General features: G+C 41.0%; 2 protein-coding genes and 1 long non-coding RNA gene across 7 annotated transcripts in view; 1 reads left to right on the forward strand and 2 right to left on the reverse strand.

Moving 5' to 3' along the window:
• rdh5 (retinol dehydrogenase 5 (11-cis/9-cis)) overlaps window positions 1-919 on the reverse strand; it is a 124,182-nt gene extending 123,263 nt beyond the window's left edge. For all 5 annotated transcript variants that reach the window (XR_011883907.1, XR_011883906.1, XR_011883908.1 and 2 more), the window contains exon 1: window positions 832-919. The gene's annotated coding sequence lies outside the window, so the exon portion shown is untranslated. The remainder of the gene's footprint in view (window positions 1-831) is intronic.
• Window positions 1-17,861, forward strand: part of LOC140191750 (uncharacterized) — a 222,434-nt gene that overhangs the window by 122,222 nt on the left and 82,351 nt on the right. Inside the window, exon 2 of the long non-coding RNA XR_011883909.1 lies at window positions 1,136-1,206. This is a non-coding gene — a long non-coding RNA (uncharacterized lncRNA). The remainder of the gene's footprint in view (window positions 1-1,135; window positions 1,207-17,861) is intronic.
• bloc1s1 (biogenesis of lysosomal organelles complex-1, subunit 1) overlaps window positions 1-17,861 on the reverse strand; it is a 115,034-nt gene that overhangs the window by 10,927 nt on the left and 86,246 nt on the right. Inside the window, exon 3 of the mRNA XM_072249456.1 lies at window positions 832-964. Within this exon, the coding sequence (XP_072105557.1) occupies window positions 832-964 (133 nt within the window). The remainder of the gene's footprint in view (window positions 1-831; window positions 965-17,861) is intronic.

Here is a 17,861-nt window from a genome sequence, read left to right on the forward strand (position 1 = left end):
GGATAGGGCAGTGAAGAAGGGATTATCATGTCTCTCTTTATAGGCTGAAGCGTTGAGTATAAAGTTGGGATGCCATGTTGCAGCCACCCAAAACATTGGCTAGACTGCACATAAATAGTGTATACAGTTCTGGTTGCCACACTACAGGTAGGAAGTGGAATAATTGAGCGCAGAAGAGATTCACCAGGATGTTATGTGGAAAGGAAGTATGCAGTTATAAGGAGAGATTGGATAGGCTGGGTTTATTCCCACTGTAACGTAGAAGGCTAAGCTGTGACCTTTTAGAGGTCTATAAAATTATGAGGAGTACAAATAGGTTAAGTGTGTAGAGGGCACAGGTTTAAGGTGAGAGGAGAGAAATTTTAAGGAGATCTGAGTGGTAAGTTCTTTTTATCCCCACACAGAGGAATAAGTTGCGAGAGGTTTAGTCGAAGCAGTTTACAATTACAACATTTAAAAGGCCTTTGGACAGGTACTTAGATAGGAAAGGCATAGATTCAAGGTTTCCAACCTTTTTTATGCCATGGATCAATACCATTATGCAAGGGGTCTGTGAACACCAGGTTGGGAATCCCCAGCATAGAGGGATAAGAGACTAATACAGGAAAATGTGATTAGCATAGACAGGCATCACAGTTTGCATGGGTGACGTTAGCCAAAAGGGCTCATGTCTGTGCTGTACGAGTTGCACTTTTAACCATACTGTTTCAAGTCAGTATGAATAACTAAGATGACCAAGACAAAAGATGTTTTACAACAATCAAAATGATTAATAGATACTGACATATTTCAATGTACTGTACATCAGGTTCTTCCACTATTACAATTTACCTTTAGTGCCTGGTTAAAGTTGTCCACCATACCAAGCCACTGCTGAGTCTGTTTGGCAAACTGGGCTGCTTGGATCTGCAGAGTTTTTACCTCATTATCCAGCTTCCGTTGATTCACGTAGGCCTGGGCCACTCTGAAAAGAAGACAGCAAAACATCTGTTATTTCACAGAGGTAAAATAACAGGTTATTTGTATAATCAGGTAAATGAAAATATCCAATCTAAACTATTAAAATTAAATTAAGTCATGATACAAGAAGTTTGGTAAGGCCACATTTGAAATATTATGTTCAATTTTGCTATAGGAAAGATGCCATTAAGCTGGGAAGATTGTGAGGAGATTAGAGAAACAAAGTTATAGAAGGACGACAAACAGGTAAGAATATGACTTTTTTCATTGGAGCACAGGACACTGAGGAGTGATTGTATGGAGGTGTATAAAATTATGAGTGGCATAGATAGGGTTAATGTGCAGTCTTTTTCCCCAGGGTTGGGAATTAAGAATAGAGAACATGGGTGAGAAAGGAAAGATTTAATAGGGACCTGTTGAATAACTTTTACATCCAGATTGGTCAGTATATGGAATAAGCTGCCGGCAGAAGTAGTTGAGGCAGGTACATTAAAAACATTTAAAAGGTACTTGGACGAATACATGGACAGGAAAGATTTAAAGGGTTATGAAATAAATATGGACAAATGGGACTGGCTTACATGGGAATCTTGGTGGGCATGGATCAGTCGGACCTAAGGGCCTGCTTCCATGCTGTATGACTCTATGATTCTACTCGTCTCTCGCTATTTTGAATCTATTAGTTATCTTAAATACAGTACAACATATTTGCTCCAAAATATACGCTCACAAATCAATGAGCAGCTTCAAAAGGAACTCCATCCCACACCATTTTTTAACACGTCCTCTTGTTCTCCTGAAAATCACATGGTAAGCTAGCTTGATGTGTCACTTTTCCTTTACCGTTACTGGGCCGGTATCTGGGAATTCCTCCCCTAACAATACCACAGGGGCATCAACAGAGAACGATTGTAGTGGCTCAAGAAGAAAAAAGTCACCACAGCTACAGTATTAAAGCAACTATCGGTGGAACATAAATGCAATCTTTCCAGTGCAATGCAATACTTAATATAAAGCTTTTTAAAAAAACTGCTTCAGATAATAGAACCACATCTCGAACTAAAATGAATTCTTAACCAAAAAGGCCACAATTCCCCTCTCCATTCCATTATAACAAATTGCATTCATTAAAGGAATTCTTTAATATGCATTTTCAAAGGCACTACTGGGCTTAAGCATATACATCACCATAAATAATTAAAAGCAGAACTCCTGACTTTAAATTCACCTGATTTTGCTGCTCTGAATGGGAAGACTTAATCCCTTTTGGGGATTCAGCACCACTGCCAACATTGGAGTAAAAACTGTAAACATGAAAAGGTGGCATTCTGGTGCGTGAGAAGCAAAGAATCCTTTTAAGATGTGGTACGTGCCTGTTCCCCAGAAGCACAAGTACCTCTGGCACCAGCTGCAGCTGGCACAATGTATTATCTTGCCTAGTTGCAAACGGCTATCCATGCAACTTCTTAATATAGAGTGAACAGTATGGTTTTCACATTCAAAACAGAAAATGCTGGCAACCCTCAGCAGCTCCAGAGAGAAACAGAATCAAACATTTCAGTTTGATGAGTCCATCACATTAATTTTGACCAAGATCACAATAGTTCTGTTTCTCTCTCTACAAATGCTCTGTGACCGGCATGTTTCTAGCTACAATTTTTTTTTGAGTTTTGATTACATTTTTCACATTTTTGGGTTGTACAATCATGGAGATAAAGATCCAATTGTTGAGATTAAAAACTGTACACATCTGGTCATATGATGGTGCCAGAACCGCAGATACATAAATGTTAGGTAAATAGCAAAACAATGACAACTTACTAGTACCTTTAACATTGTAAAACACACTTAAGCATATAAGCCAATTTGAGGAGGTACTGGGAGACGTGACTAAAAGTTTGGTTAAAGATGTGGGTTTAAGAGCTGACTTTCAACGAGAAAGGCTTTTTGAAGAGCTGAACAGATGACCTCCTATGGTGCAGCAATGGAAATCAGGCATGTTCAATGGGCCAGTTAGGCATGTGCACAGATCTCAGAGATAAAATATATATTCCACAGCATTTGCATACCACAGAAACCACTTACATTTGAAGTTAAGCAAATTTTAATTATGGGGGTGTGGTGGTGTTCTGAATTAAACGGTTGACAACAATTCTAATCAAGCAACAAACAATTCATCTGCACAATGAATTCAAGGCAACAAGTTAACCTTGATGGCCATGCACAATAAGAAACAGCTGAGGAAATGTCAATCCGATTAACAGTCCTAAACTACAGCACGTACGCAATTATTCAGGTTATACTTCTTGGCTGCGACATCCCCGCCCCCAGAAGTGAACTGGCTGCTGGAACTCAGTGCTAAGGTTCCTGCATGTGGATTGATTTGCGCATGGAGAATTGTGCCACAGCATGAGTCAGTCTTTTCAGGATGGGAGATGAGAAATAAAGGAGAAGTAGGGCATTTGCTAGTGAAAGCAATTGTACTGGCATTTACAACTCCCATGCTGGATAATGGATATTATAAATTTCCCAATTTCCCCAAAAGGTTTCTGGGCATTTAGACAAACATTCTGCAATTAATTTCCAAGCAAATTCTGTAAATGAATACTTCATGACTGCTTCATTCTTTATAAGCCTTACTTTTTTTCCCCTCTTTTTGAGTTCCATCTACCCCACACACCCTCCTCTCATCATCCCACCCAATCCCGGCCATCTCTCAAAGGAAGCTGGCAGAAAAGAGTTATTTTACATTTCTGCTTATTATCAAAATGCTTCTAATGCAGGTGAAAATGTAAGAACTGTCACTTATTTCCCAATGTAGTATCGTAGAAACCCTGAAGCAGTGGCATCCACCCTGGTTAAATCAGCAGGCGGTTGTACCATGGGATATGATTAGTTCAGTGCTAGAGGCAGGTATTTCTTAATGATGTCAGCTTGTGAACTTGACTTGAGTGAACTCGGACAGCAACTGAAAAGCTGGAAGGCATGTGGACTGATGTGTGCGCGCTGTACATTTTAAATCACGATTGTCAAAGGCACTTGGACATCCACCAAACTAAATATTTTCAACGTAATCAACCTGCGTCATAAAACCACATGGCCTCTTTACAAAATTTGCCAATAAATTTCAAAAATGATTAAAAAGCCAATGAAATAGTGCATGTAATCCAGTGAGCTAACAATCTTCAACAACAGTAAAAGGCTGCAAAGCCCAGGGATATATGGCATTTGTTTAAGATTTACAAGAGCCCTGGGAGGGGAATCATAAGGCACTGACCATTATTATGAGGAAATTGGTGGCCTTTTTCAAATTGACTGATATCTTTCCAACTGACCAAACTTTAAAAGGTGGTGGCTAAAAGGCACAGGCAATTTACAGTCACCATGGATTCAGGAGGCAATAATCTTGCCTCCTTGATTTCTTTAAAGCAGTGACAATTCAAGTCAACAGTGGAAATCCTAAACTGCTTATATATATTTTCAAAAGGTAAAGCTACACATAAAACATAAGCAGCAAATTTCAAAACTATGTGTACCCTGTAAATAAGAAACTGGTTGAAGGTACACAACATTGGGGAAAGTGGTATGGATTTGTTTTGGGTTGCTGGCAAACATATAGAAACGTGCAGGTCACCAATTATGACCCAATCTCATTTTATGAAACCGAAGGTCATAATGAGGACCAGCACTCATTTGGAAATACTGACCAAATACAAATTTTAACTCAAAGGTATTTGTTGGTGAAGTTATGTCAGCCAAGGAGGGAGTATTTATGTTGCAAACAATACTGTTTCCAAATACTGTATGCATCAAAGACTTAAATTGGATCCAAAGAGACCAGTTTTTCTGATATTAGTGAAAAATGGACCATGGAAATTGAGAAGAAAGCTACTAAATAGACAAACATTAATCGATCAGAAGTTTGAAGTACATAACTTGAAGGGAAAAAGACAAAATAACCACAAAAGGTGGCGAAAGAGGTCAACAAATCTTAACTGAGTCAACTCGTCCAAATCAGTGTGCGGTAGAAATTAACAAATCCAGAAGAATACACAATTATGTTTCCAGAACAGTACAGTCAAAGGCAGAGAAAGTTATGGTCAAAAGTTGTGGTTCTTCCAGATGGACTGCCCCATCACCAAGACCCATGAAGGAGACTAGAAAACGACTGAACCAAATTCTAAAAGTAGTTTCAGATGACAGGTTTGTTGTGAAAGAACATGTATTTACAGATAGTGATGATAGGATTTGGCATTTAAATGACTTTCACTTTTTCTGCTCACACAAATTTTTCATAAGGTAATTGATCCTGAGAAACTAGAGCCCATTCTGAGATGGGGAAAGAGATGAATTCCAGTACTGATTTGACAGCAAAAAAAAAGTTTCTTCATACTATGATCAGGAAACAGAAACAGCTTTCTAAATTCCCTCTTATACATTGCTTTGTACAGGTGATTAAATTATTATAGAACAAAAGAAGTGATCCAACATTGAATTCCAATAAGGGAAGACAATGTTTCTGCCAGGACGTGCTAAAAGCTTTGTGGTTAAAAAGTTGAATCAATTGTTCCATTCAGACAAATGATAGTGTTACTGATGCAAAACTGTTAATTGGTGATGTTACAGAGATGCTGGCTTTGGAATTCAATCATAGTACTGTGTTTAGCAGCTGAAAAATCATTCCTTTTAGAAAAAGGCCAGAATTTACTTTGGTAGCCACTTTTTGTAATGCAAATATGATCAATTACAGATAACATTAAGCTTCAGAAGAGAACAGCTGTATTTTTACCTTTTCAGTCAGCAGGATATTGTAGTGCTTGATGTGACTGCTATTTTCACACCAAGGTCAGCTATTCTAAATAGATTAGCAAAATTTAGTTAACTGAAAGCTATCATTCAAACATATAAAAATAAATTGCTGTTGATGTTGGAAAGCCAAAATAAAAATCAGAGAAGCTGCAAATACTCAATAGATTGGGCAGCGTCCATGGAAAGAGGAGCGTTAACAGTTTGGGTCAATATCCAGTGGATTCAAAAGGAAGGTCGTTGAATTGAATCTGTATGTTTCTATGTTTTGCTGAAGATGCCCAGCATTTTCCATTTCTCTTTGTGAGCGCAAAATAATATTATGCAAAAACCAAAGGATGCTTCATTTCACCACTGTTGAAATAGCAAAATAGAGTGGAAAAAGAATTTGAAGCCAACAGTTCAAATCATTCAATCTTCAACATCCAAAGAGCTATCAAGTTCAAAACCCAAGACTACCTTTTCATTTACTTTGGCCAAGGAGGAACGTGGAAGGTGCTAGAAGTGAAGGAAATAAGATGAGGAAAGAAGTAAAAAATTGGTGAGGAAAATTCTGTCTATGGATAGAAATCCATTGTAATAGGTCATGCAGAAAACAATGGAAGACTGTCTTCTTAAGGGAGTTTCAGGAATCTGGATCTAAATGGAGAGCAAGACATTAAAGACGTCAAGACAATGCACTGGACTAATTCAGCAGACACAGAATAGATATGTAGCCGGATAGTTGGTGGTTGGAAGCATTTTAGAATTCCAAGATATGAGGGTACATTCTGAAGCAACGAGGTGATGGCTTAATGGGGTAGACATTATCTAAACTGGACTGGCTTTAGGTTCTTTCAAAGAAGGTAAATACAGCAGCAAGGAGCATTTAAGTTTCCTGGAAGATTATAAACAGAAAGCGTCATCAAATAAGGAAGGAACTTAATAGCATAAAGATCAGTAAGAAATCTTCAAATGGTTTCAATGTTGCTAGATTAAATTCCTGACTTATGCCTGGATATTCAGTAGGAAATGCTGCCTTTTGGATGGAAATACAGGTGGCCCCCGTTTTCTGAACGTTCGCTTTACGACACCTCGCTATTACAAAAGACCTATATTAGTTACCTGTTTTCGCTAACAGAAGGTGTTTTCACTGTTACAAGAAAAGGCAGCGCGCGCCCGAACAGCCAAGCTCCTCCCCTGGAACTGCATTCTAGCCAGCATTGCTTAAACATGTGCTTTATCTCGATTTATTTTGTGCATCCGTTAGCAAGATGAGTTCTAAGGTATCGGAAAAGCCTAAAAGAGCTCGTAAGGGTGTTACACTTAGTATAAACCTAGACATAATTAAGCGTTTCGATCATGGTGAACGAAGTAAGGACATTGTCCGCGCGTTGAACTTGCCTGTGTCCACCATTCGCACTATTTATACGCAGAGAGAAAGAATTTTGAAAGCTGCCGATGTTACTGTTGGTTCTGCTCGTAGCAAAGTGGTCTCTCTTAGTCGGCATCCAATAATGGATAAAATGGAAAGTCTATTGCTTGAGTGGATTGATGGGTGTACAAAGCGTGGTGTTCCGTTAAGTTTTCTTATACTTAAGGAGAAATCAGTCAGTCTTTTTAATAAGCTGAAACAGAAAGCACTGGACGATGGTGATGAAAGTGGAATTTAAAGGTAGTTATGGGTGGCTTGATCGGTTTCTGAGGCGAGGGCAGCTTCATAGTTTAAGCATTGGTCCCCAACCTCCGGGCTGCGGACTGATACATTGCCGCGAAGAATGCAGCAGTGCAGCAGTAGTCGGGACGCACCCAGCACATCTTTAAGAAAAAAGCCGAAATAAACAAGCTAATTAATTAGGTGCCGCCCGGCATGTAAATGTCAGCCCAGATCAGAGGCGATTGCTGATTGCGTCAAGTGTTTATTCATATAAGCAAGTGTTTAACTGTGACGAAACTGCAATTTATTGGAGTCTTCCCGATTCCGGTAAGTGAAACTACACTGTACATACATTATTTCTACTTTTATAGGCTGTGTATTTTTATGTGTTATTTGGTATGATTTGGCAGCTTCATAGCTTAAAGGTTACTGGAGAGAGTGTTTCTGCCAAGAGCACTTCCGCGAGATTTTCGCTGTGCTAGACAGTGCCGCAGAAAAGTACTTCTACTTTATATAGGCTGTGTATTTATCATACCATTCCTGCTTTTACTATATGTTACTGTTATTTTAGGTTTTGTGTGTTATTTGGCATGATTTTGTAGGTTATTTTTTGGATCTGGGAATACTCAAAAATTTTTCCCATATTAATAAATGGTAATTGCTTCTTCACTTTACGGCATTCCGGCTTTCGAACCGTTTCATCAGAACGCTCTACCTTCGGATAGCGGGGGAAATCTGTATTAAAGGAAAGACTATCTTCTCTCTCAGGTTGATATAAAAGATCAAAAAATACTATGTTGTCGAGGTGTGAAGGAATTCTTCCAGTGTTCTTGCAAATATTTATCCCTCAACCAATATATAGAAAGGTGCCAGAAAAGGACCAGTAACATCATGAAGGATCCCACCTACCCTGCCCATGGACAGTTTGTCCCACTCCCATCAGGGAGGAGGCTATGCTGTAGCCACACCAGGACCACCAGACTGAAAAACAGTTACTTTCCCTCAGGCAGTAAGGGTGATCAACATCTACACCCACTAACTCCACCACTACTTTATTATTTACTGTCAGTTATCTTATGTACAACCTAGCCTCACTTTATGGACATACAATCAAATTTGTTTTTCCAGTACATAAATATAAATAAATTGTGCAAAAAAAAAAGAACAGAGTCAGGGAATAATGGCATTGAATGCTGAGTCATAATCAATAAACAGCAAATACATAATGCAAATGTCTCCTTATGACAATATTTGCAAGAGGGCAAAATTACGTCAAATGAAATTTAATGTAGATAAATGCAGATCTTTCTGGCCAGAATAAAAATAGCAGTCATACATAATTAATATTGTTGAACTACAAAACAAATGCAATGCAGTAACTGCCATTTGGCCAAACTAATCCTTGTTGATGTTGACCTCCATCCAAACAGGCAGCCTGAAATCAGTCACCCACCATGTTTCCACACCCTTATCTACCCAATCTCAAATGTTGAAGTGCTCCCATAATCACTACCTTGAAGTGAATTCCATAGCCTCACAGTTCTGTCTCAGCCTCAGAAGACTCTTACTCTCTGCACTTACTCTGTTGCACTTTGGTAGGACTAACCAGGGTAGGTCTTACACTGTGAACCACAGGGCACCGAAGAGTGTGGTAGAACAAAGGCATCTAGGAATATAATTCATTGAAAGTGGCGTCACAGGTAGATAGGGTCATAAAGAAAGCTTTTGGCACATTGGCCTTCATAAGTCAAAGTACTGAGTACAGAAGATGGATGGGATGTTATGTTGAAGTTGTATAACACATCGGCGAAGTAATTTGGAGCATTGTGTGCAGTTTTAGTCATCTACCTACAGGAAAGATATAAATAAGGTTGAAGGAGTACAGAGAAGATTTACAAGGACGTTGCCAGGTTCAGACGACCGGACCGGGGGGGGGGGGGGGGGGGGGGGGGGAGGGAGGATGAAGTAAGAAGCTGGGAGGTGATGTGAAAAAGGCAAAGGGCTGGAGAAGAAAGAATCTGATAGGAAAGGAGAATGGACCATGGGAGAAAGGAAATGAGGAGGGGCACCGGGGGAGACGATAGGCAGGTGAAGAGAAGAAGTAAGAAGCCACAGTGGAGAACTGAAGAGGGAAGGAGGAGGGGAAAGAAATTACTGGAAGGGGAAATCGATATCAATGCCATCAGGTTGGAGCCTACCTAGACAGAATATGAGGTGCTGTTCCTCCAACCCGAGAGTGGCCTTGTCGTGACAGAAGAGGAGGCCATGGATCGACATGTCAGAACAAGAATGAGGATAGGAATCTAAATGGTTGGCCACTGCGAAATTTCATTTTTTGTGGCTGGAGCAGAGATACTCAACAAAGAGGTCCCCTAATCTATGTCGGATCTCACCAACGTAGAGGAGGATGCATCGGGAGCACCGGATACAATAGACGAATCCAACAGGTACACAGGTAAAGTGTTGCCTCACCTGGAAAGACTATTTGGGGCCCTGAATGGAGATGAGGGAGGAGATGAATGAGCAGGTGTAATACTTCTGCCTCTCACAGGATAAGTGCTGGGAGGGAGATTAGTCTGGAGGGACGAATGAACAAGTGAATCACAGAGGGAGTAATCCCTTCTGAAAGCTGAAAGTTGGGGTAGGGATTAGCAAAGATATGTTTGGTGGTAGGGTCACATTGAAGGCGGTGGAAGTTGCGGAGAATGATGTGTTGAAAGTGGAGGCTCATGGGGTGAGAGGTAAGGACAGGAGAAACTTTGTCCCTGATAAGGCGGCAGGAAGATGGGGTGCCTGCAGATGTCCAGGAAATGGAGATGTGCATGACAGCAGAATCAATGGTGGAAGAAAGGAAACCCATTCTCTGAAGGAGGACATCGCATCTCTGATGTCCTGGAAGAAAAGCCTCATCCTGGGAACAGCTGCAGCGAAGATGAAGGAATTAAGAAAAAGGAATGGTGTTCTTATTGGAACCAGAATCAGGTTAAATATCACTGGCATATGTCAGGAAATTTGTTGTTTTGTGGCAGCAGTACATTGCAATACATAAAAACTATAAATAACTATATAATTCAAATAAAAAAGTAAGAATAAAAAGTAGTGAGGTAGCATTCAGGAGTTCATTGTCCATTCAGAAATCTGATGGCATAGGTGAAGAAGCTATTCCTGAGATGTTGAGTGTGTGCTTTCAGCCTCCTGTATCTCCTCCTTAATGGTAGCAATGAGAAGAGAGCACATCCTGGGTGATGGGGGTTCTCAATCATGGATACCGCCTTTTTGAGGCATCATCCTTTAAAGGTGTCCTGGATGCTGGGGAGGCTAGTGCCCATGATGGAGCTGGCAGAGTTTACAACTTCCTGCAGCTTTTTCCAATACTGTGCAGTGCCCCCCTCCACACCAGACAGTGACGCAACCAGCTAGAATGCTCTCCATGGCACATCTGTAGAAATTTGTGACAGTCTTTGGTTACATACTAATTCTCCTCAATCTCCTAAAGAAATATAGCTGCTTCTGTGCTTTCTTTGTAATTACAATAATATGTTGGGCCCAAGATAAATCCTCTGAGATGTTGATACCTAGGGACTTGAAACTGCTCACTCTTTCCATTTCTGATCCCTCAATGAGGACTGGTATGTGTTCCCTCAACTTCCCCTTCCTGTAGTCCGCAATCAATTCCTTGGTCTTACTGACATTGAGTGCAAGGTTGTTGCTGTGACTACTCATCTAGCTGATCTATTTCGCTCTTGTACTCCTCGTCACCATCTGAAATTCTGGCAACAATAGCTGTGTCATCGGGAAATTTATAGATGGCATTTAAACTGTGTCTAGTCACACAATCAGACAGGGTGAGAAGATGTATAGTCAAGATAGCCACAGGAATCAGTAGATTTATGAAAGACGTTGACAGACAGAGAGAGAGAGATCGAGAAAGGGGACAGAGGTGTTAGAAATGGATGAAATGAACCTAAGGGCAGGATGGAAGTTGGAGGCAAAGCTAGTGAAACTGACGAGTTTAGCATTGGTGCATGAAGTAGCACCAATGCAGCTGTAAATGTAGCAGCAAAAGAGTTGGGGAGCATCATCAGGGAAACCTTGGAACATGGACTCTTGCACATACGCATGGTCAGCCCTTTGCCTCCTCTTTTGCCACGATGAGGCCACTCTCAGGTCAGAGGATCAGCACCTAGGAAGGTCTAGGAAGCCTCCAATCTGCTGGCACGAACATCGCCTTCTCCAACTTCCAGCAATGTTCCCCCATCCCCCTTCCCTCTTCATTAATACTCCACTCGAGCCTCTTACCATCTCTCCTGACCTGCCTGACACCTCCCCTGGAGCCCCTCATCCTTCCCTTTCTCCCATGGTCCACTCTTCTCTCCAATCAGAATCCTTCTTTTCTAGTCCTTTGCCTTTTCCACCCATCACCTTCCAGTTTCTTATTTCATTATCCCCCTCCCCTACCCACCTGGCTTCACCTATCACCTTCTGGCTTGTCCTCCTTCCCCTCCCCCACCCTCTTATACCGAAAACATTGACTATGAGTATAAAGAATGAAAAGGGATTGCACGGTTTATTCTTACAAAATAATTCTTAAAAATTATGAATAAAATTTATTTTGATTATAAAACAAAATCCAGTCCAGCTTTCCGAAGTCTGAAATCGCCTTACCGACAGGCTGGAATGAAGAAGAGGCAGAGGTAGGTGGGTACCTAATAGCCAAGGTAAACAGGGATGCAGAGGAGGTTATGATCAGGTCAGCCATGATCATACTAAAGCAGTAGATCAGGCTTGAAGGGCCAAGTGGTTTACTCCAGCTCCTAATTCATTTGGCTACAAGTGGCTGAGAGAGAGAGAGAGAGCCAGAAAAATCAGAATCAGGTTTATTATCACCGGCACGTGACGTGAAATTTGTTAACTTAGCAGCAGCAGTTCAATGCAATACATAATATAGCAGAGAGAGAGAAAAAAAAACTAATAATAAAATAAAACATAATAATAAACAAGTAGATCAATTACGTATATTGAATAGATTTAAAAGAATGTGCAAAAACAGAAATACTGTATATTAAAAAAGTGAGGTAGTGTTCAAAGCTTCAATGTCCATTTAGGAATCGGATGGCAGAGGGGAAGAAGCTGTTCCTGAATCGCTGAGTGTGTGCCTTCAGGTTTCTGTATCTCCTACCTGATGGTAACAGTGAGAAAAGGGCATGCCCTGGGTGCTGGAGGTCCTTAATAATGGACACTGCCTTTCTGAGACATCACTCCCTGAAGATGTCCTGGGTACTTTGTAGGCTCGTGCCCAAGATGGAGCTGACTAGATTTACAACCTTCTGCAGCTTCTTTCGGTCCTGTGCAGTAGCCCCTCCATACCAGACAGTGATGCTGCCTGTCAGAATGCTCTCCATGGTACAACTATAGAAGTTTTTGAGTGTATTTGTTGACATGCCAAATCACTTCAAACTCCTAGTAAAGTATAACCGCTGTCTTGCCTTCTTTATAACTACAGTGATATGTTGGGACCAGGTTAGACCCTCAGAGATCTTGACACCCAGGAACTTGAAGCTGCTCACTCTCTCCACTTCTGATCCCTCTATGAGGATTGGTGTGTGCTCCTTCGTCTTACCCTTCCTGAAGTCCACAATCAGCTCTTAATAATAAACACTGCCATCCAGTGTCATTGCAAAATAATAAGTAACAAAGGAAACATAATGTTGAGCTATACTGCCAAGACAACCACGTTTTCTACTACACAGATTTTTGGTCTCAAACGAAACATCCAAGAGCTAGAACAGAGAGTAGATGCAAGGCTCTAGTGTTGAGGAACTGAAGTTGCAAGGGAAGGATGGAAGTACAGGGACATCATGAAGGCACACAAAGTTATTAGGTCAGATGAACCAGTGTGGCACAGCGTCCAGGTAGGAGTCGGTGCTGCCCCCCAGTGTTCTTTCGGCAGAAGACAAGCTATATTGTGGTCGACTGCAGATTCCTGCGGTATTCTTGGTGTCTGGACTTTTCTTTTACATGGCTGTATTTTACTGATATCTCACATGTGTTTGTAATCTTGTAGGTGCTATGTGTGCTTTGTGCTGTGTTACTGTAACCCGACTTATAGTTCTGCATTAACTGGACGCCGTGGCCTACGCAAGTGGCCTACGTGCGTTGTGAGCATTTATACTTGTGCGTTGGTGTGTCTGCGTCGCTCTGCAATTCGCGCACGTCACGCATGCGCGCTCACCTGCCCGCACAAGGCTTCATGGTCATGGTAGTCTCTCGGGGTAAACAAGACGCGAGCATCTTTTTTCGTAAAAGTGAAATGTGTCCTCCATAATTTCGGAGGTCTGTAAAGCTTTATGGAAAGCACTGCAGCCAGAGTTCCTTCCCTGCCCTTCTGTCGTTCAATGGGAAGCTATTGCAGCGTAGGATGAAATGTGATACTACCAAGCGGACCAATCACAGCTGTTGCGTTCTGCGTTGCCGCAACGCGCGGTTACATTTTGGGAGAGGTGCGCGTCGCAGCAATGCACGCTCTTGCGTAGGGTTCCGCATCGGCTTTGCGTAGGGTTTGCGGCGACACAGTACTTATGGCGATGCGTTGACGCAGAAATATAAACCAGGCTTGTGTTTTGCACCTTAGCCCTGGAGTAACACTGTCTCATTTGGCTGCATTCATGGATATTCATGTATGGTTGAATGACAATTAAACCTGAATTGAATATTCAGTGAAAGAATAGCTAATCCTTAATTACTTTTTAAAACAGAAATTGTGTAGATGGTTATAGAAAGAGAAACACAAATCACTGGGTTTCTTACTCCTAATTGGCATCCCGTTACAAAGTACAAATGTTTGTACATTTGTACAAGAAGCCCGTGAGAACAAGGCTGGGCATAATTGTGACGTAGTGCAATCGAAAAGCCTTTGAGATTCAGTAAGCTTGCATGGCAAGATTCCTTAAGGTGAGATGGCAAAGTGCTGTATGTACTCCAGAAACTGTCAGTACATTCAGAAGAGGAGAAACGTTAGACAAAAGTAAAATGAAAACTATGGCTTTTCTCAATTTCTTCTCAGTGTAGATTTATGTGAAATTATATATAATAAGCACCACTGGCGCTACTGCTTAATGGTGCTTGCTTGGGACAGTTCAACATGCTCTATTCCCACGAATGTTTTAACCAATTTCACTGTAATGTTCAAACCAGATGTTTGTCACACAAGGTTATTAACATCATTTCACATTGGATAATTCAGCTCATACAACACAAAAGCCTTGTGTTTTGGCAATAACACATTTTTAAAATGAAAGAGTTATGTACAACTGTGAAGAATACAGTTAATTTCAATGCCAATTATTTCTCTTTCCTACAGTAATTAAATTTGACTCTTCTAATACTCCATGTTCTTTCAAAATCTGCATTATTTCAGTCACAGACCATCTACTTAAAAAACAGCATAAACTCTGTTCCAGAGGAGATTAATTTGTTCTAAATGAACCTAGTTGAAGGTCCAAAGTGCGGAATACACTTTGGTCTGTACTCCATGTAAACAACAAAATCCCTGTGTAGATGAAGGATAGTCAAAGGGGCAATAAATGTTCCCTCAACCAAATATGCAGACTATATGTCCCAGTCTATTACTAATGTCAGAAAGAACACAAGGATCAATGAGTATGGGAAGAGAGCAGGAATATGGTACTGAGATAGAGCATTAACCACAACTGTATCAAATGGTGGGGCAGGCACAAGGTACTGAATGACCTACTCTTGTTCACATTTTTCTATGCATCAATGTGACATTTACCATCAGGATTGTCACTTTAGGATCTGATGAAGATGACTAATTTAGGGGTAATTTGCCACAGATACTTGCGTTGCTAACGAGTCTCAAAAGGTGGCCAAACTAGGTTCTCGAGTTGCATCACATTTAGTTAAAGAAATCATCTTGATAAAGGAGCTGAAACAGGCTCTAGTAATCACTGCTCAGAGGATTGTTTAAGAAGCTGATTGCCATTTGCCTGTCAAAGGTCATAAACAAACTGCTTGGCATTTAGGTTGGTAAGACCTAAACTATTTCCTAGGAGAATTACAAAGAAACATTGCTGAAAATTTTGAGCAGGTCTTAAAGGCATAAATATCTGTCACTGTTCAATTGCTGTTGGAGGCTTGAAGTGGATTTTTGAAACCCAAACTTCTTGTGAAATTCCAAGAATTAACAACATTATTTTCAAACAAGAGAATATCTGCAGATGCTGGAAATCCGAGCAACACACACAAAATACTCAGCAGGCCAGGCAGCATCTATGGAAAAAAGTACAGTTGATGTTTTGGGCCGAAACCCTTTGGCAGGACTGGAGAAACAAAGCTGCAGAGTAGACTTAAAAAGATTTAAACATTATTTTCAACATTTATTCTGAAAATTCTCTCAGAACTTTGACTCTTCCTTATATGAGTCACCAGGAGAATGGGAGTATTTCTGCATGGGCACTTTGTACTGTTGGGTAGGGAGTTCTGGGATTTAGACTCAATAATGATGAAAGTCCTACAATAGATTTCCAAGCAAGGAAGGTGTGCAGCTTAGAAGGAATCTCAGAAGTTTTGCTTCCATGCACCTGCCACACTTGTCCTTCTTTGTGGTAGCGATTGCAGGCTTGGGAGGTGTTGTCCAAATAGTCTAGATCAATGATTGCAGTGATTCTGTAAGTGGTACGTACTGCAGCTTCCTGAGATCCTCTTCATTGACAAAAGCCATTATTCAACCAATTTGACTCACTCTGTTTGATACCAAGGAATCACTGGGAGCACTAGATGAAGTACACCCAGGCTAGAAAGAGCTGATCAGTGATTATGTCTGGGAAATGCATGCTCATGTCAGTTGGGACAAGGATACTCAGGGGTAGAGAGTTCTTTCGCACTACCTTCAGTTGGCCAACCAACACTGCACTAGGTATTTTTGCTGCCTTCCTTTATCAAGATGTTGCCGGAATTCAGCAGGCAAAAAACCCACACAGTGGAAAAACAGTTATCCAAGCCTAGACTAACGTAACACTGAGCAACTCAACCAGCATTCAAGTTAGAAGGTAGCTAGGCCCCTAGGGGAAAGAGGGACACAATGAAACAGCAGACCTGGATACTTTATGTGGTACCATCAAATACCATCTATAAATTTGCTGATGATACAATCATTGTTGGTAGAATCTCAGGTGGTGATGAGAGGGCGGACAGGAGTGAGATATGTCAACTAGTGGAGTGGTGCCACAGCAACAACCTGGCACTCAACGTCAGTAAGATGAAAGCTGATTGTGGACTTCAGGAAGGATAAGGAAAAGGAATATATACCAATCATTATAGAGGGATCAGAAGTGGAGAGAGTGAGCAGTTTCAAGTTCCTGGGTGTCAAGATCTCTGAGGATCTAACCTGGCCCCAACATATCGATATAGTCATAAAGAAGGCAAGATAACAGCTATACTTCGTTAGGAGTTTGAAGAGATTTGACATGTCAACAAATACACTCAAAAACTTCTATAGTTGTACCGTGGAGAGCATTCTGACAGGCTGTATCACTGTCTGGTATGGAGGGGCTACTGCACAGGACCGAAAGAAGCTGCAGAAGTTTGTAAATCTAGTCAGCTCCATCTTGGGCACTAGCCTACAGAGTACCCAGGTCATCTTTAGGGAGCGGTGTCTCAGAAAGGCAGCATCCATTATTAAGGACCTCCAGCACCCAGGGCATGCACTTTTCTCACTGTTAACATCAGGTAGGAGGTACAGAAGCCTGAAGGCACACACTCAGCGATTCAGGAACAGCTTCTTCCCCTCTGCCATCCGATTCCTAAATGGACATTGAAGCTTTGGACATCACCTCACTTTTTTAATATACAGTATTTCTGTTTTTTGCACGTTTCTAATCTATTCAATATATGTATACTGTAATTGATTTACATATTCATTTATAATTTATTTTATTTATTATTTTATTTATTTTTCTCTCTTTTACATTATGTATTGCACTGCACTGCTGCTGCTAAATTAACAGATTTCATGTCACATGCCGGTGATAAACCTGATTCTGATACTCCTCTGGCTCACAAGAAATGATCTCTTCTTCAGCTGCACTGCCAGCTGGAAAAGCAGCGCAGTGTGAATTTGACAAAAGATCATTGCAGGTCCTTGATTTGCATATTAAAATAAACCAGTGTCTGACTTGGGCAGTAGCTCTTGCTACTCAAGTGTCAGACCCAAGGAAGGATTGCAGTGGCTAGACAGTGTCATCAGGCTGTAAACGTCAAATCTTGCATCCAAAGGCTGGCTGTGCTAATAAAAATGCAGGTGGGTAGTGAGTGCTATCATTTAGGAGCAAAAGGATAGCAAGAGACAGAATTGGTCCTCTGGAAGATCAAAGTGACCATCTATGCGTAGAGCCGAAAGAAATGGGAGAGATCTTAAAAGGATTTTCTACATCTGTATTTA

The sequence above is a fragment of the Mobula birostris genome, chromosome X (genome assembly GCF_030028105.1).
Source record: "Mobula birostris isolate sMobBir1 chromosome X, sMobBir1.hap1, whole genome shotgun sequence".
Lineage (NCBI taxonomy): Eukaryota > Metazoa > Chordata > Chondrichthyes > Myliobatiformes > Myliobatidae > Mobula > Mobula birostris.